General features: G+C 37.6%; 1 protein-coding gene across 1 annotated transcript in view; it reads right to left on the minus strand.

Annotated features, from left to right (window-relative positions):
- CPA6 (carboxypeptidase A6) overlaps positions 1 to 24,765 on the minus strand; it is a 359,072-nt gene that overhangs the window by 35,563 nt on the left and 298,744 nt on the right. Inside the window, exons 7-8 of the mRNA XM_035011284.1 lie at positions 22,409 to 22,519; positions 21,841 to 21,931 (exon numbers count right to left, since the gene is read on the minus strand). Of these exons, the coding sequence (XP_034867175.1) occupies positions 21,841 to 21,931; positions 22,409 to 22,519 (202 nt within the window). The remainder of the gene's footprint in view (positions 1 to 21,840; positions 21,932 to 22,408; positions 22,520 to 24,765) is intronic.

Here is a 24,765-nt window from a genome sequence, read left to right on the forward strand (position 1 = left end):
GAGTATGGTCCTGGCACAAAAACAGACACATAGGTCAATGGAACAGAATAGAGAGCCCAGAAATGGATCCTCAACTCTATGGTCAACTAATCTTCGACAAAGCAGGAAAGAATGTCCAATGGAAAAAAGTCTCTTCAACAAATGGTGTTGGGAAAATTGGATAGCCACATGCGGAAAAATGAAACTGGACCATTTCCTTACACCACACACAAAAATAGACTCCAAATGGTTGAAAGACCTAAATGTGAGACAGGAGTCCATCAAAATCCTAAAGGAGAACACAGGCAGCAACCTCTTCAACCTCAGCCACAGCAACTTCTTCCTAGAAAGATCGCCAAAGGCAAGGGAAGCAAGGCCAAAAATGAACTATTGGGACTTCATCAAGATAAAAAGCTTTTGCACAGCAAAGGAAACAGTCAACAAAACCAAAAGACAACCGACAGATGGGAGAAGATATTTGCAAATGATATATCAGATAAAGGGCCAGTATCCAAAATCTATAAAGAACTTACCAAACTCAACACCCAAAGAACAACTAATCCAATCAAGAAATGGGCAGAAGACATGAACAGACATTTCTGCAAAGAAGACATCCAAATGGCCAACAGACACATGAAAAAGTGCTCAACATCGCTCGGCATCAGGGAAATCCAAATCAAAACCTCAATAAGCTACCACCTCACACCAGTCAGAATAGCTAAAATGAACAAGTCAGGAAATGATAGATGTTGGCAGGGATGTGGAGAAAGGGGAACCCTCCTACACTTTTGGTGGGAATGCAAGCTGGTGCAGCCACTCTGGAAAACAGTATGGAGGTTCCTCAAAACATTGAAAATAGAGCTACCCTATGACCCAGCAATTGTACTACTGGGTATTTACCCCAAAGATACAAATGTAGTGATCCGAAGGGCTACGTGCACCCCGATGTTTATAGCAGCAATGTCTACAATAGCCAAACTATGGAAAGAGCCAAGATGTCCATCAACAGATGAATGGATAAAGAAGATATGGTATCTATATCTATATCTATATCTATATATACATATATACACACACACACACACACACAATGGAATATTATGCAGCCATCAAAAGGAATGAAATCTTGCCATTTGCAATGACGTGGATGGAACTGGAGGGTATTATGCTCGGCGAAATAAGTCAATCAGAGAAAGACAAGTATCATATGATCTCACTGATATGAGGAATTCTTAATCTCAGGAAACAAACTGAGGGTTACTGGAGTGGTGGGGGGTGGGAGGGATGGGGTGGCTAGGTGATAGACATTGGGGAGGGTATATGCAATGGTGAGTGCTGTGAATTGTGTAAGACTGTTGAATCACAGACCTGTACCTCTGAAACACATAATACATTATATGTTAAAAAAAAGAAGTTAGTAGGAAGGGTAAAATGAAGGGGGGAAAATCGGAGGGGGAGACGAATCATGAGAGACTATGGAGTCTGAGAAACAAACTGAGGGTTCTGGAGGGGAGGGGTTGGGGGGATGGGTTAGCCTCGTGATGGGTATTAAAAAGGGCACATATTGAATGGAGAACTGGCTGTTATACGCAAACAATGAATCATGGATCACTACATCAAAAACCAATGATGTAAAGTATGGTGATTAACATAACATAATAAAAAAAAACCCCACTTAGTTCTACGTGTTATGAAAATGAAAACGAGATCTTTTGGTTTGATCTATTTTTCCCAAATTAGAAATATGTATTAAGATTTAGCATCAAGTTTATAATATTTGAACTTTTGCTCTATGAATGCAACTAATGTTTGTAAGTAAATATTGGGTTTTATAATATTAAAAATGGGTGTTAGTCTCTCATGCCCAGCTGGTAATAATGTGGGAAGCTGGTAGGGACTGTGGCCAGCTAGGACAAGTAGGTATTGCACGAAGGTATTCCAATTCAAAAGATGAAAAACTATTCTGTCTGCCAAAGAAAATATGTTCTGAAGGCTGATTGTTCTGCAATCCTTGATCTGATGTTTTTGGGCCTGAAATTTACTAAAAAATTAAATTATAAAAAGTTAAATGGTTTGGCTTTATTATGAAGTAATCTGTTATTTTAAAATTAAAATTAAGCATTACAAAGTAATAAAACAAGGGGCACCTGGGATGCTCAGTCGGTTAAGTGTCTGACTCAATTTTGGCTCAGGTTGTGATCTCAGGATTGTGAGATCGAGCCCCACGTGGGGCTCTGTGCTCAGCAGGGAGTCTGCTTGAGATTCACTTCCTCTGCCCCTTCCCCTGCTTGCATGGGCTCTAAAATAAATAAATAAAAAATAAAGCAGGTATCATGAAATCTAGTTATTATAAATGCCATCTATCTATATTTGAAATAACTTGTTGGTAGCTGTTTTTTTCTAATAAGTGGAATTTTCTTGATTATAGATTTATTTTTATTATTTTTTATTTTTAAATGGCCAGTATGGTTATGAGTAAGATTTGTGTGGTCAGCTTCTGTTCTTTCATAAACCTTCACATAAAAATCATTTTAGCTGTAACCAAAAATTGAAGTCTTTAAAAAATGGCAGATGTTAATTTAAAAACAGCATATACTAATTTAGTTTGCTGTATGTTTATGGTCTAATGGAAATTTCATAAGCTTTCTTTTCTCCTAACTCAGTAAAGTATATGTCAGAGTTTTGGAATATGTCTTTAGCCAAGAATTTTATCCACTTACCATGTTTACCAGCTTATATAAAGCAAAAAAGAATGTATGTAACTATAGTAAGCAACATAGTTTTGCTCATGTTATCTGATGTTTGCCAAAAGAAGAATAAAAGATGAAGTAAAAAAAACAACACTGAATTCCAATATTGGAACATTGGAAAACAGTAACAACAACACTTAATTCCATTTATTGGATATGAATATATCCAATAAAGATATATTTACATTTAGAATTTATTGTGATTTATGCAATTGTTGTCTACAGATGTGGATAATAATATTCTAAGGTTAGACTTTCTATATTTTGAAAGCAGTGCTTTTAAATGGGAAAGTGTAATTATCTTAAAAAGTTGGTTAGATCATGTCAGCTCTCAACTCAAAATTCTCCAGTGGTTTCTCATCCCATTCAAAGCAAAGTCCAAAGTTCTTTGTAATGATGGATCTGTAACACTTTGCCTTTGACTACTTCTCTGACTTCATCTTCTACCTCACTCAGCTCCAGCCATACAGCCCTCCTTACTCTTCCTTAAACACATCAAAGATGCTCCCAACTTGGAGCCTTTACACAATTTTTCCCTCTGTCTGCTCTTTCCCCAGACCTCCTTTGCTCTCAAGTCTCCTATCAGATTGGTCTTCCCTATGCCACCTAAAAACACCAAACCCACCCGCACCCCTGGCACTCTCTATTACTTTCTTGGTACTATATATTTCTCCATAGCATGTATAACAACCTGAGTTTGTTTTCTTTACTGAAGTTTTCCCAATAACCAGTTCAGTAAATAGTAATTGTTCCAATTTTAGTATATGTGCTGCCGAAGGGAGCACCAGTAAAGAATCTAGTTATGCATCTGATAACTTTTGAGATAACTATATAAAATGTATTTGGTATTTTTTTCTGACACTATAAAAGTCTTTTTTTCTTTCAACTTAAAAATAGTACCATCATTAGTATCAGTTACTGCTGCAGTTTTAATTTTTGTGTCCTCCCCAAATTCATATGTTGAAATCCTAATGCCCAATGTAATGGTATTAGGAGGTGGGGTCTTTGGGAGGTAATTAGGTCACAGGGGTGGAGCCCTCACGAATGGGATTGGTGAGTTTAAAAAAGAGATCCCAGAGAGCCCCCTAACACCTTCCACTAAATGAGAACACAGTGAGAAGGTGTTATCTATGAACTAGGAAGCCTCACTAAACACCAAATCTGCTGGCACCATGATCTTGGACTTCCCAGCCTTTGGAACTGCGAGAAGTGAATGTTTGCATTTTATAAGACACATAAGTCTTTGGTGTTTTGTTATAGCAGCCCAAACAGACTAAGACAGTTATTTTTTCAGGCACCTAATAACTTCTCCTGGACCTCTAGGGTTCTGCAGTTCACTAGGATTGTGTGTGGTTTGGGAAATGCTGTTCTAGAAGATAATGTAAAGGCAAGGTGACTACCCATGCATCTCCTGTCATCATTCGGCATATCACAGCTTTTCAAACATTTAAAAAAAATGGTAGATAAAAAGAATATCATTGTTTTTCTATTTATGTATGTAAAATAACATTAAAAGAGATTGTTCAAAAAATTTTTTTTTTTTAGAGACAGTGCATGTGTGTGAGTGAGGGAGGGGCAGAGGGAGAGGGAGAAAGAAACTTTTTTTTTTTTTAAAGAGAGAGACAGCGAGAGAGGGAACACAAGCAGGGGGAGTGGGAGAGGGGAAGCAGGCTTCCCGCTGAGCAGGGAGCCCGATGCGGGACTCGATCCCAGGACCCTGGAACCATGACCTGAGCTGAAGGCAGACGCTTAACGACTGAGCCACCCAGGCGCCCCAGGGAGAAAGAATCTTAAGCAGGCTCCTCACTCAGCACAGAGCTTGTCACTGGGCTCCATCTCACCACCTGAGATCATGACTGGAGCCAAAACCAAAAGTCAGATGCTTAACCATCTGAGCCACCCAGGTCTCCCTTGAAATTTTTTTAAAAAAAGAGACTGTTTTAATAACAAAAGTTACTTTAAAAGGAGTTTGGATTAAAAATAAGCATATGGATTGAAAGGGAACTGGGGATCTGATAACAAGGAAAATATTTAACAACATAACAAATATTTAACAAAATATTTAACAACAACAAAATTTAACAATTTAACACATTAAGTGACCCACAAGGAGCATAATGCTATAATGCTTATGAGATGTTAAAAATAGTAGCAATGACTCAAAAATTCAAGGCAGGTAGATATAAATGAAATTTATGAAAAAAAATAACATGACTTGCCACATGCAAATGATACGGCTGGAGGAAAATTATCTGAGAGACATTGTTTTTGGTGAACTCAGAAATTAAATAATGCTGAAAAGCAACTAGCATAGTAGAAAAATAATTAGTAGATAAAAGCTTTAAAAACCTTTCTCATATGCCTAAGGCAAGACTAGAGGCCTCCTAAAGATGGAGCAGCCTGGGAGGATTATCTGCTGAAACAGATGCAATAAAATTACTGGACTTAAAATCAGTACAAAAGAAAAATCAGTAGCTCAGTGTCCCAGGAGCTGAGGGAGTGATTCTGCCACCTCCACCATGCCTCACTTTAAAAATGTCAGTTTCATATGCTACTTACTTCAGTGACTTTTAAGAAAATAAGTTATTTGTAAAAGGTTTTTAAATGTTGTTTGTAACATCATCTTTAAAACTTCAACAAAGATATTTATTATGTTGGAATAGATGCTATAAACAGATATTGTCTCTTACATGCAAATTCTTATATATTTATCCACAAGAATGATCAGAAATAAAACAAAAATATATCATTTTGTGTACACACACCCTATCAGTACTTAACTTTATTTAATCTGTAGTTACAAAAAGCTCTTTTAAAAAAGCATTTGGGTGTGTGTTGCCTAAGGAGAGAGAAGGGTAAAATGGGGAGGTGGAATTTTGCATATAATCAGTATCTGGATTAGAGAAAAAAGGATTTAAGGGTAAATTCACATATGATAAAATCTTTTTAGTGGTGAGTTAAGTGGAAAATATATGTTTAAATAACAATAACAAGAGATGATAATAACAGCTTTTTGTGTTTTCTTTAAGTCTTAGAAGGACATTTGGTTTAACGTTGTGATCCTCTATCCTAGAAAAAAGGAAGTCTGCAAAAACATGTTTAAGGTTGATGAGTTAAAGGAGCACTGAAAGGAATTGACAGTATATTCTTTAGCTAAGTAATACTAAGGAAATAGAAATAATAGCTTGCTAATACATTTATTAGGTACATTATTTTAAAAGACCAAAATAGTATGAATGGTAAATGACTATGACAACGTGGGCTAGTACCAATAATGAAAACAAAGAACAAAAAAATTGAATTGAATGTCAGAAAAATCTTATGAAATAATGGAATTCTTGGCCAAGGTAATAGATGTGAACTGGAAAATGAAATGTTTATGAGAGACTATGCTGGCCAGGGCTTCATGAAAGGGCACAGAATCCACTGTGGTTAGTTTAAGCAAAGGGGACTTTTTTTTTTTTTAAATAAGTTGTTAGGGACACCTGGGTGGCTCAGTCATTAAGTGTCTGCCTTTGGCTCAGGTCATGATCCCAGGGTCCTGGGATCAAGCCCTGCTTTGGGCTCCCTGCTTAGCGGGAAGCCTGCTTTTCCCACTCCCCCTGCTTGTGTTCCCTCTCTTGCTGTGTCTCTATCAAATAAATATATAAAATCTTTTAAAAAAGTAAGTTGTTAAATGATTTTTAGAACCATCAGGAAAGAAACTCTAGCTTGAGCCAACTCGGATGACTTGAAGAGGCATGATACAGGTTATGAGGAGGGCTCCTCCCTTTTCTAAGATGAGGAAGTAGCACATTCAGGGAAGAGTCAAGATGGGGAGGCTGCCTCAGATAAACCACACACCTCCACAATGGTGCAAGACAGCAGGGACAATAGAAGCCACAGAAAAACGACCTCTATCTTACTTTCCACATTCTAAGTCTCACATGAAGGCACCAAAAAGGTAGAACCTAAAATACTCTGATCCCTAGCTATAAGTGAGTCTAGGAAATGCAGACTTTATCTTTTTGGACTCACCAGTGCAGGAAGTCTCTCGAAAGAGGTTGGAATGGATGGAGAGTGCCTATCCATGACATGCACTAAAGAATTCATTATAAGACAAACTTAGAAAATATCTACAGTAACGCCAGAGAGCTGGATCAAAATGGTGGAGTAGGAAAAAGCTCACCTTCTCCCACGGAAACATGAAAACTACAACTACATATAGAACAATCCCTCTCTGAGAATGACCTGAGGCCTGGAAGAACATATTTTACACAATTAAGGGTATAAAGGAAAAGCAACATTGAGGTGGGTGGGAGGGGTGGAGATGCTGAGTAGTCAGGACCTACACCCCTGACTCAGCAGTCTGCAAATGGGAGGGATATCACAACTGTAGAGGCTCTCCCTGAGGAATGGCGGCGGTGGGGGGGGGCGGGATCTGAGCCCCACATTAGGCTCCCAAGCCTGGAGGACCTGCATTTGGAAGATGAGCCCCAATAATGTCTAGCTTTGAAAACCAGTGAGCTCTATTTCCAGGAGAGCCAAAGGACAGTAGGAAATTGGGATTTTGAGGTCATGTGCACAATCTCACTCCAAGGCCCAGCATAGATGTGTCAGTTTGATAAAGCTCATGAGTTATATGTAAAGGAGATTCATTGCCTGTGTCCTGGAGGGGAAGAGATCTGTCGGGACTTTCTTCAGGGATGAAAGTGCTGGTGGGTACCATTTTTTTCCCCACTCCCCTCTACCTAGCTGTTCTGGTGCTGGTAGGTACTAACACTCTCTGTCTACTGTACTGGCCCCACTCACCCCACCCCGGTTTTCCCTTGCAGACTCACCCTGCCCAACCTGCCTGGTCAGGGGTCCCCCCCTGTGCCACACCCAGCAGGCAGGCTTTGCCAGTACTGGCACCCCTCCCAGACAGCCCCCACCATAGGGACCAGCCTCCCCCCCAACACTAGAGCACCTGCAACAATTCTGATCATATCTTGCAGCTACATAGCCAGAGGCCTGCCCCACACACCAATGCACCTGCAGCTGTGGCAGCCTAGCCTCACAGCCAGCTGCACTGGAGGCCAACCATACATGCCAGTGCACCTTCAACCTTCATTGTGACCAGGCCTCACAGACAGCCATGCTGGGGGACAGCCCCACACACCAGCAAGTTCACACCAACTGCAGCCCAGCCACAACAGGAGGGTACATGCAGCCTATACAGGGGACACCCTTGAAGTACTTGGCTTAAGCAACTGGGGAGGGTTGCACAACTGGGCCCTATAGGACAACTTCTACCTAGAGCCACTCCTTCATGACTGGGAGATATAGCTGGATCTATCTAAAACATAAACAAAAACAGAGTTTGGCAAAATGGGGAGATAAAGGAGTGTTTCAAACAAAAGAACAAGATAAAACTGCAGAAAAAGAACTATAACCAAAATGGAGAAAAACAATCTACCAGATAAAGAGTTCAAAGTAATTGTTATAAAGATGCCCACCAAACTCAGAAGAATGGATGAATACAATGAAAATTTCAACAAAGAGAAGACAAAAAACCAAAAACCACCACCACCACCACCAACAACAAAAACCACCCAACAAATCAGAACTGAAGAAAACAGTAACTAAAATGAAAAATATGCAAAGGGAATCAACAGCAGATTAGATGATGTAGAATGCATCAGCAATTTGAAAGACAGGGTAGTGGAAGTCATCCAATTGGAACAGCAAAAAGAAAAAAAATTTAAAAATGATAGTTTAAGGGACCTATGGAACAACAGCAAGTATAATAACGTTTGTATTATAAGGATCCCAAAAGAAGAGAGAGAAAGATGGATAGAAAATCTATTTGAAGAAATAATAGCTGAAAACGTCATTAACATGGCAAAGAAAGTAGACGTACAAATCTAGGAAGTACAGACAGTCCCAAATGAAATGAGCTCAAAGAGACCCACACCAAGACATATTATAATCAAAGTGTTAAATATTAAAAAATCATAAAATCACCAAGAGAAAAACAACTAGTTATGTACAAGGAAAATCCCACAAGACTATAAGCTGATTTTTCAGCAGAAACTTGGCAGACCAAAAAGGAGTGACACAATATATTCAAAGTGCTGAAAGGAAAAAACTTACAACTGAGAATACTTTACCCAACAAGGTTATCACTCATAATTGATGGAGAGATATCTTCCCAGACAAGCAAAAATTAAAGGAATTGATCACCATTAAAACCAGTGTTACAAGCAATGTTACAGGGACTTATTTAAATGGAAAAAAAAAAAAGCCATAACTAGAAATAACGTTATGAAAGGGAAAATTTCCCTAGGAAAAGCAAATAGTAAAGGTGGTAGATCAATCACTTATAAAACTAGTATGGGGGTGCCTGGGTGGCTCAGTTGCTTAAGCATCTGACTCTTGATTACAGCTCAGGTCATGTTCTCAGGATCATGAGATCGAGCCCTCCATCGGGCTCTGTGCTGGACACAGAACCTGCTTAAGATTCTCACTGTCCCTGGTGCCTGGGTGGCTCAGTTGGTTAAGTGACTGCCTTCGGCTCAAGTCATGATCCCGGAGTCCTAGGATCTGAGTCCCACATCGGGCTCTCAGCTTAGCGGGAGCCTGCTTCTCCCTCTGAACTTCTCCCCTCTCAGGCTCTTTCTCACACTCTCTCTCTCTCTCAGATGAATAAAATCTTAAAAGAGATTCTCTCTGTCCCTCTCCCTCTGCCCTTCCCTGCTCTTGCTTTCTCTCTTTCTCAAAAAGAAAAAAAATAATAAAGCTAGTATGAAGGTTAAAAGACAAAAGTAGTAAAATCAGTTATATCTACAATAATTAGTTAAGAGATACCAAAAAAATGTAAAACATGATGTCATATACATAAAATGTAGAAGGGGGAGTAAAAGTTTTGTGCTTTTAGAATGTTTTTGAATTTAGGTGACCTACTACCAGACTACTATAGACTGAGGATGTTATATCCCATGCTAATCACAAGCCAAAAAACTATAACAGATACACAAAAAATAAACAGAAAGGAATCCAAGCATAACACTAAAGAAAGTCATCAAATCACAAGGAAAGAGAAGAAAAAAGAGAAACAGAGAAGAACTACAAAAACAACTAGAAACCAAGCAATAAAATGGTGGTAAGTACATATCTATCAATAATTACCTTAAATTTAAATGGACTAAATAGTCCAATCAAAGACATATAGTAACTGAATGGATAAACAAGACCCATTTCTGTGCTGCCTACAGAGACTCACTTCAGACCTAAAGAAATATAAACTGAAAGTGAAAGGATGGAAAAAGATATTCCATGCAAAAGGAAGTGAAAATCTGGGGTAGCAATACTTATCAGACAAAATAGACTTTAAAACAAAGGCTGTAACAAAAGTCAAAGAAGGGCATTACATAATGATAAAAGGATTAATTCAACAAGAGGAGATAACACTTGTGAATATCTATGTACCCAACATCGGGGTACCCCAAAAAACCCCATAAAGCAAGTATTAACAGAAATAGAAAAATGACAGCAATACATAATAATAGTGAACTTTAATGCCCTACTTACATCAGTGGATAGATCATCCGGGCAGAAAATCAATAAGCAAAATTGGTTTTACATGACACATTAAGCCAGATGGATATATGGTGATACACACACACACACACACACACACACACACAACATCCTATCCAAAAACAGTGGCATACACATTATTCTCAAGTGCACATGGAACACTCCCCAGGATAGTTCATATTAGGCCACAAAATAGGTCTCAATGAATTTAAGAAGACTAAAATCATAGCAAGCATCTTTTCTGATCACAATGGTGTGAAAGTAGAAATCAATTACAAGAGGAATACTGGAAAAAAACACAAAAATGTGGAGGCTAACCAACATGCTACTAAACAACTAATGGGTCAATAAAGGAATCACAGAGAAAATAAAAAATATCTGGAGACAAATGAAAATAGAAACACAATGTTCCAAAATCCATGGGATACAACAAAAGCAATTCTACTCCAAGACATAGAACAATCTCAAATAAACAATCTAAATTTACACCTATAAGAACTAAAAAAAGAAGAAGAAACAAAGCTCAAAGTTAGTAGAATGGAAATAAATGAAACAGAATAAAAAAAACCCAATGAAACTAAGCTAGTTTTTTGAAAAGATAAGCAAAATGGATAAACCTTTAGCCTGACTCATAAAAAAAAGAAAGAGGGCCCAAAGAAATAAAATTGAAAATGAAAGAGGAATCACAAAGGATCATAAGAGGCTACTAGAATAATTATAAACCAACAAATGGGACAATCTAGAAGAAAAGGATAAAAACATACAATTCCTAAAAACATATAACATTCCAAGACCGAAGCAGGAAGAAATAGCAAATCTGAACAAACTGATTACTAGTAATGAAATTGAATTGGTAATCAAAACCCTCCCAACAAACGAAAGTCTAAGACCAGACAGCATCTACTAGATGAATTCTACCAAATTTTAAAGAAGAGTTAACACCTATTCTCAAACTATTCCACAAAATTGAAGAGGGAGGGATGCTTCCACACTCATTCTATGAGGCTGGCATTACCCTGATACCAAAATCAGACAAATACATGACAAAAGAGAAAATTATAGGCCAATATCCGTGATGAACATAGATGCGAAAGTTCTCAACAAAATATTAGCAAGCCAGATTCAACAATTCATTAAAAGGATCATACACCATGTTCAGGTGGGATTTATTTCAGGGATGCAAGGATGGTTCAATATCCACAAATCAATTAACATGATACACCACATTAACAAAATGAAGAATAAAAATCATAGTTATCTCAATAGATGCAGAAAACCCATTTGATAAAATTAAACATTGATTAATGATAAAGAAACTCTCAACAAAGTGGGTACAGGGACAACGTAACTCAACACAATAAAATTAATACATGATAAACCCAGAGCTAACATCATATTTAATGGCAAAAAATTAAAAGCTTTACCTCTAAGGTCAGGAACAAGACAAGGATGCCCACTCTCACCACTTTTATTTAATATAATAGTGGAAATTCTAGCTACAGCAATCTGACAAGGAAGATAAATCATCCAAATTGGAAAAGAAGAAGTAAAAGTCACTATATTTGCAGATTCCATAATACTATGTTTAGAAAACCCTAAAATTCTTCTCCAAAAAATGATTAGAACAAATGAATTCAGTAAAGTTGTAGTATAAAAAATTTACATAAACATGGCATTTCTATACGTTAATAATGAACAATTAGAAAGAGAAATTAAGAAATGATCCCATTTACAATTGCATCAAAAAGAATAAAATACCTAGGAATAAATTTAATCAAGGAAGTAAAAGAACTCTATTCTGAAAACTATAAAGACACTAATGAAAGATATTGAAGACAACACAAATAAGTGGAAAGATAATCCATGCTCATGGACTGAAAGAATTGACACTGGTAAAATGTCCATTCCTTTCAAGGCAATGTACAGATTCGATGGAATCCCTACCAAAATTCGAAGGACGATTTTTTGCAGAACGAGAACAAATAATTTTAAAATTTGTATGGAACCATAAAAGACCCTGGATAGCCAAAGGTATCTTGAGAATGAAGAACAAAGCTGAAAGTGTCTTGCTCCCTGATTTCAAGCTATACTACAAAGCTATAGTAATCAAAACAGTATGGTACTGGCACAAAAATAGATACATAGATCAAAAGAACAGAATGGAGAGTTCAGAAAAAAACCCATGCTTATATGATCAATTAATCTTTGACAGAGGAGGCCAAAATGTACAATGGGGGAAAAATAGTTTCTCCAATAAATCCTGTTGGGAAAACTGGACAAGATGTGAAAGAATAAAATTGGATCACTGTCTTACACATATATAAACATAAACTCAAAATGGATTAAAGAGTGCAGCATTGGTGGGATAGTGGTGAGCATAGCTGCCTTCCAAAAAAGATTAAAGACTTAAACCACAAGACTCCTAAAAGAAAACATAAATAGTAAGGTCTTTGGTATTGGTCTTAGCAATATTTTTTGGATTTGTCTCTGTAGGCAAGGGTAACAAAAGCAAAAATTAGCAAATGGGACTATAGCAAGCTAAAATTCTTTTGCACAGTGAAGGAAGCCATAAACAGAATGAAAAGGCAACCTACTGAATGGGAGAAGATACTTGTAGATATATCTGATAAGAAGTTAATATCCAAAATGTACAAAGAACTCATATAACTCAATACCAAAAAAAAAAAAAAAAATCTGATTGAAAAATGGACAGAGGACCTGAATAGACATTTCTCTGAAGAAGAAATAGAGATGGACAACAGACACATGAAAAGATACTCAACATCACTCATAATCAGGGAAATGCAAATCAAAACCACAATGACATATCACCTCATACTAGTCAGAATGGCTATTGTCAAAAAGACAGGAAATAGCAAGTGTTGGCCAGAATGTAGAGAAAAAAAAACAGAAACCTGGTGCCCTGCTGGTGGGAATGTAAATTGGTATAGCCAATGTGGAAAACAGTATGAGAGTCCTCAAAAAATTAATGATTTGAGTAATTGAGTAATAACCATATTATGCAGCAATTCTGATTCTGGGAATTTACCTGAAGAAAATGAAAACACTAATTTGAAAAGATATATGTGCCCTTATTTTCACTGCAGCATTATTTATAGTAAGTAAGATACAGAAGTAATCTAAGTGTCCATTGATAGATGAATGGATAAAGAAGATGTGGTATATATATACAATGGACTATTACTTAACCATAAACAAGAATGAAATCTTGCCATTTGTGAGAAAATGGATGGAGCTATAGAGTATTATGCTAAATGAAATAAGTTAGAGAAAGACAAATACTGTGTGATTTCACTTCCATTTGGAATCTAGAAAACAAAACAAATGAACAAATAAAACAAAGCAGAAATAGATTCATATTTGCAATCTGGTGGTTGGCAGAGGGGTTGGGAGTGGGGGTTGGGAGAAAATGGGTGAAATAGGTGAAGGGGATTAAAAGGTACCAACTTCCAGTTATAAAATAAGTAAGTCACAGGGTTGTCATGTAAAGCATAGGGAAGATAGTCAATAATGCTGTAACAACTTTGTATGGTGACAAAGGGTGGCTAGACTTATGGTGATCACATTGTAATGTATATAAATGTTGAATCACTATGTTGTACACATGAAACTAATATGTTATACATAACTACACTTAAAAAAAAAAAGTTCAGGCGCCTGGGTGGCTCAGTCGTTAAGCATCTGCCTTCGGCTCAGGTCATGATCCCAGGGTCCTGGGATCGAGTCCCACATCGGGCTCCCTGCTCAGTGGGAAGCCTGCTTCTCCCTCTCCCACTCCCCCTGCTTGTGTTCCTGCTCTCGCTATCTCTCTCTCTGTCAAATAAATAAATAAAATCTTTAAAAAAAAAAAAAGTTCACCAAAGTGGTGGCATTTGAAAGGAAATGTAAAAAAACAAAAAATCCAACAAAACCAGAAAATTCAATAAGAACCAGTTCTTCCCAAGTTTCAGCATTCATTGTCAGCTCTCCCAAATATCAAAAGAACTGCTACAGAAAGATTTAAAAGACAACACTTGGGAAAAGAAGCAGCAATATCCTAAAGCTACATATTTTATTTTGAAACTTTCATTTTGAAACTGTGATAGTAATGCTCTTGTGGTATTATTACTTGTAGGAGTCAGCAAGTAAGAAAGTTGCCTGGCTGTGGTCAGTTTTTATGAGCAGGTACAGGTAGGATTGTTGTAGACAATCAGAGTAATGATAGAAGGTCTTAAAAACCATCATCAAATATTAAACCACTCTCTTGGATTTCTGTATTAGACCAAACTTGTTTGTTATATATTATCATTTTATATAGTGTTGGATTTGGTTTGCTAATAATTTTTAAAAATAATTTATACATTTATATTCACAAGAGAGATTTGCAGATAATTTTCTTGCTCATGCTGTCCTCACTTGGTTTTGCAATCAAGGTTCTATTTAGCTCCATAAAATGATTTGGGAAATGTTCACTCTTTTTCTGGGTTCTGAAGGAGTTCATATAAGTTTAAGTTTAAAATGATCTTTTGGGCACCTGGGTAACTCAGTCGGTTAAGCATCTGACTTTGGCTCAGGTCATGATCTCAGGGTCCTGGGATTGAGCCCTAAGTCAGGCTCTGTGCTCAGTGGGAAGTCTGCTTCTCCCTCTCCTGCTCCCTCTCCTTCTCCCCTTGCTTGTGCTCCCTCTGTTTCTCTCTCAAATAAATGAATAGAATCTTTAAAAATAAAAAAAAAAACACCATCATCAAGAATTGAGGCCTAAACTAATTCCAATTGTGTTAATGTCTAAAATGATACTTGGGTTTTCTGGCAATATAATGGAATTGTACCAGACACTGTGATAAAATCTCCTGTTATAAACCTCTCTGAATGTTCAATAAAGCAATTTAAATACACATCAGAATTCTCAAAAATGTTCCCAAGGGAACAAACATGAAGAGGGGGTTGGAATAAGAATAGCTGAAGCAAAAGCTGTAGCCATTCTTGGGGTGTCTCAGTCTTGTTTCAATGGCTGCATGTGGTGGAGGCAGGGGATCAGGATTTGGATCCTTAATACGCAGGAAGGGGGAGTAAGACCCAGGCATATACGTAGGACCCTCAAAGGGTGATACTTTCAATGAAAGCTACAAAAAAAATCTGCCTCTATGGGAAGATACGAAGTTCTGGCTGGAAGGAAAATGTCTCGGTGGAGAATTCATAGTCATATACCTGATATCACATGTAAATTCAAACTGCCTGCATGGTATGAAGTGGCCCAATTTCAAAAATAGTACCTGGAGGGGGTCCTGGGTGACTCAGTCAGTTAAGCAAACAACTCTTGATTTTGGCTCAGGTCATGATCTCAGGGTTGTGAGATCGAGCCCTACCTTGGGCTCTGCACTGGGCATGGAGCCGGCTTAAGATTCTTTCTCTCTCCTTCTGCCCCTCCTGGCTCACACACTCTCACTTTCTAAAAAAAAAACAAACACCCCCCCGCCCAGGTAGCACCCGGAAACCTTCCTCCCCTCTCTTACTGTACATTCCCAATCTCCCTGTTGTCTATGTTTCATAATTTTGAATAAAACACTCCCAGTCTTATTATTATTTTGATACCTAAACTACTCCTTTGCAACCACACATTAACTTTTTAACAAAGTGGAGTGACCATTCATTGCAAGCTGATCCCTAAAAGGTCAGATACAATGGCTTGAAACAGGGTCGGTGGAGTCAGTCAGACTTGGCTTCTCACTGTGGCTCAATTTGTGTGTAATCTGAAGCAAGTTTCCTAATTTCTTGGAATTTTAATTTCTTTATCAGTTACATAGGGATAATAATAGCATCTACCAATGAAAGAATAATCTTGAGCACTTAGCACATGCTTGACACATAGTGAATCCTTAATAAAAGTTAGGTATAATAAATAGAAATTATAATAATTATATAATAAATACATAAACAACACCAGTGAGCAAACTCCATTTGATCTAAATTTCTAGGATTCTTTACCCTTTAATTTCTTTATAAAAAGCATAACTAAGCATGATAATTAACTCATTGATTGTTTAATTTTTTAATTTCTCTACCAACTTCCATGGAAGATTTCAGGTGACTAATACATCTTTTTACAATAACTTGATTTTAAATATAAAAGGAGAAGTCAAGGGGCGCCTGGGTGGCTCAGTTGGTTAAGCGGCTGCCTTCGGCTCAGGTCATGATCCTGGGGTCCCGGGATCGAGCCCCACATCGGGCTCCCTGCTCCGCAGGAAGCCTGCTTCTCCCTCTCCCTCTGCCTGCCTCTCTGCCTACTTGTTCTCTTTCTCTCTCTCTCTCTCTGTCAAATAAATAAATAAAATCTTAAAAAAAAAAAAAAAGGAGAAGTCAACAGATTTTCCCTTTATATTTCTTCAGAATCCCAAATAATTCCTTGGGAGTTAGATAAGGACTCGTTAAATCATTCAGGACTTTCTGATACAATTTATAGCACCTTGCATTTTAGCAGGTGTTCAATGTATTTGTTTTGATTTAAAATTGGATTAATATATGTTAGAATCAATATATGGTGGGCATCTTAAGGGTCCAGTTTGACCATCCTGTTGATGTTTAATCCCATCTATGTATCATTCTTAGCCAAATGTTATCCAATACTTGTCTTATAAGGCAGTGCATTCCTGTTATGGGTTCCATACCCCTGAAAATTTGATGTGAATTAGTTCTTGCCCTGAGCTTACTTGGAGGCTAGACTCAACACTTCCTCACATCCCCAAATAGCAGATCCAATTCCACAAAGCCTTATTAAGTGAAATAGATTGTACTGAATATTACCAATGCTAGTTATGGAATACTGAAGAGAATTTGCATACTTCACAGGAAAATTTAATTAAAATTCTCTTTAGACATCTTTGACTTCCAAGAAGTCCCTTTCTAGATATTCCAGCAGTGTTATTTCTCCCTGTTTTCCCTCTCCTTGCCCCACATTTAGTCTCTGAAATTCTCTATATTTTTTATAGCTATTCAGTTCAGGTTCAAAGTAAAAGCCTTTCAGCTGGAAGAAATCCTCTTAAAAAGCAGGCCAGTGACCATCCATTGTTCTTTCACAGGCATTGGCCACAAACGACAAGTACATAGTAGTTTCCTTTTCATTTCAGGTGATCTATTGAAACATTTGCCCAAACAAAACAGGTCCCCTTTTTTTTGATAGGGTGAGGGGGTGTAAGTGGGAGAAGGGGATCTGTAGAGAGAGGCATTTGTGATTACACTGATAAAAAGTGGTTTTCTCCCCACTATATACCTAATTTATAATATTAGGTAATTGAGTGTTCTAAAAAAGAAGAGTTACATTTCATTAAATGCCTAAATTACTCTTAAATGGTAATAGAATTCACTTTTTTGAAGTGTACAATTGGATGAATTTTAGTATATTCACAATCATCACTACAATCTAATTCCAAAAACATTATGATCATGCCAAAGAGAAAACCCTTTCTCAGTAGCATTTTTTCCCCCTCTCTCCCTGGCCCTTGGCAACCACCAATCTACTCTCTATCTCTATGGATTTGCCTATTTGGACATTTCATATAAATATTATGATTGGCTTATTTCACTTAGCATAATGTTTTCATCTATGTTGCATCTATGTAGTATCAGTATGTATTCTTTTTATGGCTAAATAGTATTCCATTATTTGGATATACCATATTCATCTATTCCTTGGTTGATAGACATTTGAGCTATTTCCAGTTTTTGGCTATTATAAATAATGCTGCTAGAAACATCTATGTGTATGCATTGTATGGACAAATGTTTTCATTTCTCTTAGATATATATGTAGGAGTGGAATTGCTGGTCATATGGTAAATTCTGAGTGACCATTAAGCAGTTTCCCAAAGTGGCCACATCATTTAACATGCCCACCAGCAAGTATGAGAATTCCAACTTTTCCACACCCTCACCAACACTTGTTATTGTCTGTCTTTTTTATTATAGCCATCTTAGTGGGTGTGACGTGGTATCTTGAAGTGCATTTCCCTGATGGCTAAAGATGTCAAGCATTTTTTTATGTGCTTATTCCCATTTGTATATCTTCTTTAAAGAAGTGTCTGGATCATTTGTCCATTTTAAATTGAGTTATGTATTGTTGAGTTGTAAGAGTTATTTTAATATTCTAAATAAAAGCCTCTTATTAGATATATCATTTGCAAATACATTCTCCCATTCTGTAGGTTGTCCTAGTAATAATTTATTTTTAGGCAACACTTGAGTTATTTAGGGATTAAAGCTTAAATATGGATATCATCTAAACTCTTTGCCTCTCTCCTGGATTTATTTCAATTTGGAAGAAGCAGTGCTCATGGCATTCTCCAAAGAGTACACAGAAGAAGGGGAAAAAAAAAAACAATAACCCACAGTGCCTAGCAGAGAGTATGTGCTCAATTAACTTTGGTGAATTAATGAGTAAAATTTGTATATTTATTCTTGTTTCCCACTACTACTTTGACTTGTTGACTCTCTCTGCTGGATCCACTTTTAGAGTGATGATATTCATTTCATGGCCTGAAGGCCCCCAGGGGGAGCTATGAAGTATGCTCTGTCTACTCCACATTAAATGCACTGAAGTGTAACACTGTTATATGGGAATCCACGGATTTTTCATGGTAAAAAGCAGTTTCATGTTCTACTCTTTAAGTTTGAGACTCACTTAAGAGAAAGAAATAGCTGTTTGTCAGTTCAACGTTGACTCTATAGTGTTTTCAATGGTCCTGGACATTCCTGGACATTTCTATGTCATTTATACTATGGTTGTTTATTTGGAGGTTCACTTAGGGACTACACTTATTTCTGGGCCCTTGACCTAAGAGTGGTTCCCTCAGTGAGGTTCACTGTCCTGTGGACCAAGCAAATAGCTGTGGGGAGATGATGTTGTAGGGGAGGAAGGCCACATCTGCCTACCCGTCAGATCAGCTGCATCCCCTTGGGACACCTTGTGGGGAGCGATGATCTCAGCCAGGCTGCCTCCATTTCCACATCACTTAAAACAGTCTATCAAGGTCATTTTGCAACTGACATTTGACATAATCCCCTCGTATCTTGAATTCGGACTCACGGGAAGAATCAGAATGATTCCAAAATGCGAAGAATCAAAGGAGTTCTAGTTAGGACTGCAGATGAAACTAAGAAATCAATGAAGGCCTATGTAAGAAGGAAACAAGCTGGGTAAAGGAAAAAGAACAATGGAAAGCAAGACACTTATTTGTAACCGGATATAAATAAGAGTCTAACTTTACACAGACAGAGCTGGCTGGCCTGCTAGTGTTATTGAGCTTAGTAACCCATTCAGTGTGCTCACTTAGATGACTGCGGGCATCATTTGTATGACATATATATGGATGCAGATACCCGCCAACTAGTGAAATAGGACACACAGTTTTCAGCATGCAAAATGGTCGCATCAGAAAGAGGGAAATAGAATTTAAAAAAGAATTAGTGGTCTTAGGGAGTTAACGTGAACCTGCTTTTTGTTTCAGTCCAGGTTGAAGAAAAAAAATTTTTTTTTAGATTAATTTATTTATTTTAGAGAGAGAGGGTGTGTGTGGGGAGGGGCAGAGGGCTAGGGAGAGGCGATCTTGGGCAGACTCCCTGCTGAGTGCGGAGCCCTATGCAGGGCTCAATCTCATGACCCTGAGATCATGACCTGAGCTGAAATCAAGAGTCAGATGCTTAACTGACTGGGCCACCCAGGTGCCCTGAAGAAAAAATTTTAAAATATAAACAGCCATCACTAATAGCACTTTATAGTATTTATTTGATGCTTTTCTTCTCTCATAAATGCAACACTTTTAAGCTTACCTTATGGCTTATCATCACAACACTCTCCTGAAGGAAAGAAGTACTTTAACAGTGGATCTGAGGCTCAGAGATCAATTGACTGTTCTGCAGCTTGAGGGAGAAGAGATAGATCACTGATATTTAGATCTCTGTTTGGAACTAGGACTGAATTAGCCATTAAACATATGTAAATTCCTTTAATTCCCATAAGAACGCTATGAGGTAGGTGTTATTGTTATAAATTGATAGGTAGAAAAAGAAAATCACCCAAGTCATTGAGCTGATAATGGTAGAATCAAACCTTATCTGTCATATTCTAGAGCCATATTCTTATTTGCTAATTCTAATTGATTAAGGGAGGTTGCCTGGAGAGGATATACGGAAGGAATCTAAGCCCATGCCCAGTTGCTCTGTCTGATGTGGGTAGGATGGGAAGAGTGGCATCTAATGCAGAACCCGAAGCATCACATGATGAGTGATTTGGGAATAGGCCTCATTTCTAAGGGACTAACAGAAAACTTTCTGTTCCACAATGGTCTATACTTCGAGAGAGCTAAGGAAGGACTCTGTGAAAGGGGAGCTCCTTACAACTGCCTTTTGATAATACTTTTCCTACCCTCCCTCCTATTGCCAAGTATGATACTAGTGAAGGAAACCAGAATATGTCACCCCAAAAATATGTCTATTTGACGCGAAAATTATTTTGAGCTGAAGGCAATTGCGCAGCAGCAAGTGCAGGAAAAGCTCTCTCTGCCTCGCCCTTTTCTGCCTAAAGAGAAGATATAAATTCTCCTTTTACTGGAGACAGACTTTATCATCCTAGAGACAGCACCACAGAAAGCTGCAAACAAACCCTACTCCCTTAGTTGTCTCCCATATATTTACCTTCCCACGGCGTGCTGCCCAAAGCGACTTTCCTTTGTCCTGTCATTTCTCTACAAATTAATTGAAGATGCTACATAAGCCGAGTTCTAAGTTGCCACCCCAAGTTACTTTTCATGGGGTTTCTCCCGTGTGACACATGCCGCACATGTTAATAAACTGTTTTTCTCTTGCTAATCTGCCTTTTTGTTTAAGAGCTTTAGCTAAAAATCCCAAGGTGGGTAGAAGTGAAGTTTTTCCTCCTCTATACTGGCTCTGGCTAATTTTCTACCTCCTGTCCCTCTTCCCCTCTCTAGTACCTACCTGCTTCTTTATTTTGAAAGAGTTTCCTTCATTAAAATGACATCCTCTCTTCACTTGAAAGGTATAAATGAAGGATGGAATGTAGCAGAAAGACATTTGCCACGTGAGTGGTCAATCATTGTATGATACCTTAGATAGGTAGATTCTGGACAAGGATTTGGTAGTTTTGATTGTCATAGACAGATGAAAGCAGGATCAGAGTTACTCTCACTTTCTCAATGAAAGGATTAAAATATTTAAGCAGATTTATACCACAAACCACAGTTCTGTTTTAGTTTCTGAATGTCAAATATTCCTCAGTTTCCTGCTTTTACATCTGTGTTTAAATTTTCAATTTTCAGGATTTGGTTGACAGATTTAAATCTTTGATATTTGCATATTAAAAATCCCTTTCATTTTCTTTTCCAAATTATAGCTACAAGGTATATATCTGTATTTTTCTCTATTAGGTTTTCACCTACGTTAAAACATCAATCTTATATTGGAGTCCTATTGGGCTCATTATTTTTGAGAGTGAAAGCTGTGGAAACCTCTGGATCTAAATTCCAGTTAGTTTCCAACTTACCACACCATTTCACTTTCCAGTTACGATTGGCATCAACTCCACGGCAGCGAAACCTTGAGCTCCTTGACCTTGTTTTTCTCCAAAATCGATCCTAGATGTAATTAAGAAAATAGGTGTAGAAAAAATACTCAAAAGGTTATCCACATGCATTTTAGTAGCACAATTGGTGAATGAATCACAGCACTGTGGGAGAGTTCTGGGAACAGACAAATCCAGGGAGTAGAAAGAGGATTGGATAAGCAGTAGGTTCATGCTCCAATTTCTGCCACACACTTGCTATCTCTTAGCTTCTCTTGGCCTCATTTCTTCTCGGGCAAAATTGAGTAAGCTAGGCTAGACTAGTGACTTTTCACAATTTCTTTGGAAGCAGACATCTTGACTTATATGGAATCTCATGCAAAGCAAAACATATAAACAAAAGTTTGCTGCTATGATGGGACAGGGAGTGGAGATCTCTTTTGTAGTTCTGGAATCACTAGGCTGTCTGCCCACCAGGTTTCCTTCCTGTTCTATGGCTGTTTTCTATTTATTTAGTCTCTCTTTTCAGTTGGATAGCAAAGTGACTTACACTGGTCCAGCTAAAATGGTATCCATCAACGTTAAACACAGGCATGATATAGAAATACAGATGATTCAACATTTTTCTCATGGTTGGGTCACTCTTATATGTTAGAAGAGCCTAAAAGACAAAGGTGACATTTTTCTTACAAACTGATCCCAAATACAGGCTTAGAAAAAATATATGAAAATCCTTTCCATCCATGGGAAATACCAAATATATTGTGTTGAAGAGTAACAAGCTAATATGAACTATACTCTTTGACATCATATATTCTTTTTCAAAATAAAAAATTTTTAAATTATTTATTTTAAATATTTTTTATTTTTTAAGATTTTATTTATTTGACAGAAAGAGACACAGCAAGAGAGGGAACACAAGCAGGGGGAGTGGGAGAGGGAGAAGCAGGCCTCCTGCAGAGCAGGGAGCCCGATGCGGGGCTCAATCCCAGGACCCTGGGATCATGACCTGAGCCCAAGGCAGGCACTCAATGACTGAGCCATCCAGGCGCCCCTTTAAATTATTTTTTAAACGTTTTAATTTAAATTCCAGTTAGTTAACATACAGTGTAATACTAGTGATTCAACACTTCCATGCAATACCTGGTGCTCATCATAGCAAGTATATTCCTTAATCCCCATCACCTATTTAACCCACCCTCCACATCATATATTCTTTCTTGAGGTTTTTATCTTGAACTTTTTTTAAAAGATTACATTCAATTTTATTTATTTATTTTTAAATATTTAATTTATTTATTTGACAGAGAGAGACGCAGCAAGAGAAGGATCACAAGCTGGGCGAGTGGGAGAGGGAGAAGCAGGCTTCCCACCCAGCAGGGAGCCCAATGTGGGGCTTGATCCCAGGACCCTGGGCCCATGACCTGAGACGAACGCAGATGCTTAATGACTGAGCCACCCAGGCGCCCCTAAAGATTACTTTCAATTTTAGACAAAATAATTACCCAAATATTTTGGTATCCTTACATGATATATCATAATACAAACTAGTTATACATGTCACTTAATTGTTTATGTCTAACTGGTACCAGACTCAAGTCTTGGAACTTACTGCATTGACACTGTTCTCTCCTGATTTTTCTATTAAAAGTTTAATAAAGATTATAACATCTCTATCACTTTTATTGTGGCTAGCTTCAAAATCTTGCTCTCGTGCTTGGGTTTTACATATAATCTGTCTGACCCCAAGCCTAAAGATTTCTGCACTACACGTTTGGCCTCAAACAGAAAAGCATTGAATGTGCTAAGAATACAGACATTTTGAAATATGATTCCTATGGAATGGACTTTTAAAACAATTCTTTTTGATGCCTATTTGTCCACATATAAGTTATCTTAGCAAAACAGGAACTTGAAAATGACTGCCTCTGGGGAGGGGACTCATGGGACAATGTATGGGAAAGAGAATTACATTTAATATTATATCCATTTGGATTGTTTGAATTTTTCTATACTAAAAACACAATTCAAAATAAAAGAATTCTTAAAGTATGTATATACTGCTTTGGAAAATTTAATACTTAAAACTTCAATCTTCTTTTACATATTGTTAAGTAGGATTTCTGAATCCATCATAAACAGCATTGGCATTTACATGATGATAATGCTGTTCATAGAGAGCAATCCAATAATATATTAGAAACTATCATATGAGAAATAATGATTAAAATATAGGGATATGCTCAAGAACATAAGAGTTAAATACCACTTTATTGAATCTAATTTCAATATCTAGGAGATTAACACAAGTTAATAAATGTAATACAATTCTCTCTTTAAGGCTCAATAATGATTTTTTGGCCACATAGCTTCTGTAGAATTTTCATACTGTTTGAATTTCTATGAGCTGTCTAATGCCTCAAACGAGAGGAAAATTCCTGGTATATGATTGTACGTATCCTAGAGTTCTGATTTCCTCTAATTAATGGAGGTTCCCCAATGCCTGGAGGAAGTCTCCTGCTGGGGATGGCAAAGACAGAGCTGTATGGTTAGCTACATTTCTTCCATAAAGTTAGGCAGCTGTGGGTTTCTGTGCCATGCTAGTGAGGGAGAGAGAAGAGATGGAAGGAAAGAGAGCTGGGGCAACAGGGCAAGAAAGAAAGGGTAGGGAAAAGTCATGGTAATTTCTCTTCCTCCCTGACTAGCACTGGGGACCATAGCTCATTTATCTCAGTCCAAACTTGGGAAGTCTCACCTTTTCCAAGCATGGATCATGTTAGCACCTAACCACCAGACTATGCTAGAGACTTGCAGGGAACTTTCTCATCTTATCCTGCCTTCTCCTCCTCCATGCAAGTGACCACCATGCTTTTGTATTTAAAACAATATTACTAACTTCCTTTTAAA

This window comes from Mirounga leonina, unplaced genomic scaffold, assembly GCF_011800145.1.
Source record: "Mirounga leonina isolate KUSES-001 unplaced genomic scaffold, KU_Mleo_1.0 Mir_165, whole genome shotgun sequence".
Classification (NCBI taxonomy): domain Eukaryota; kingdom Metazoa; phylum Chordata; class Mammalia; order Carnivora; family Phocidae; genus Mirounga; species Mirounga leonina.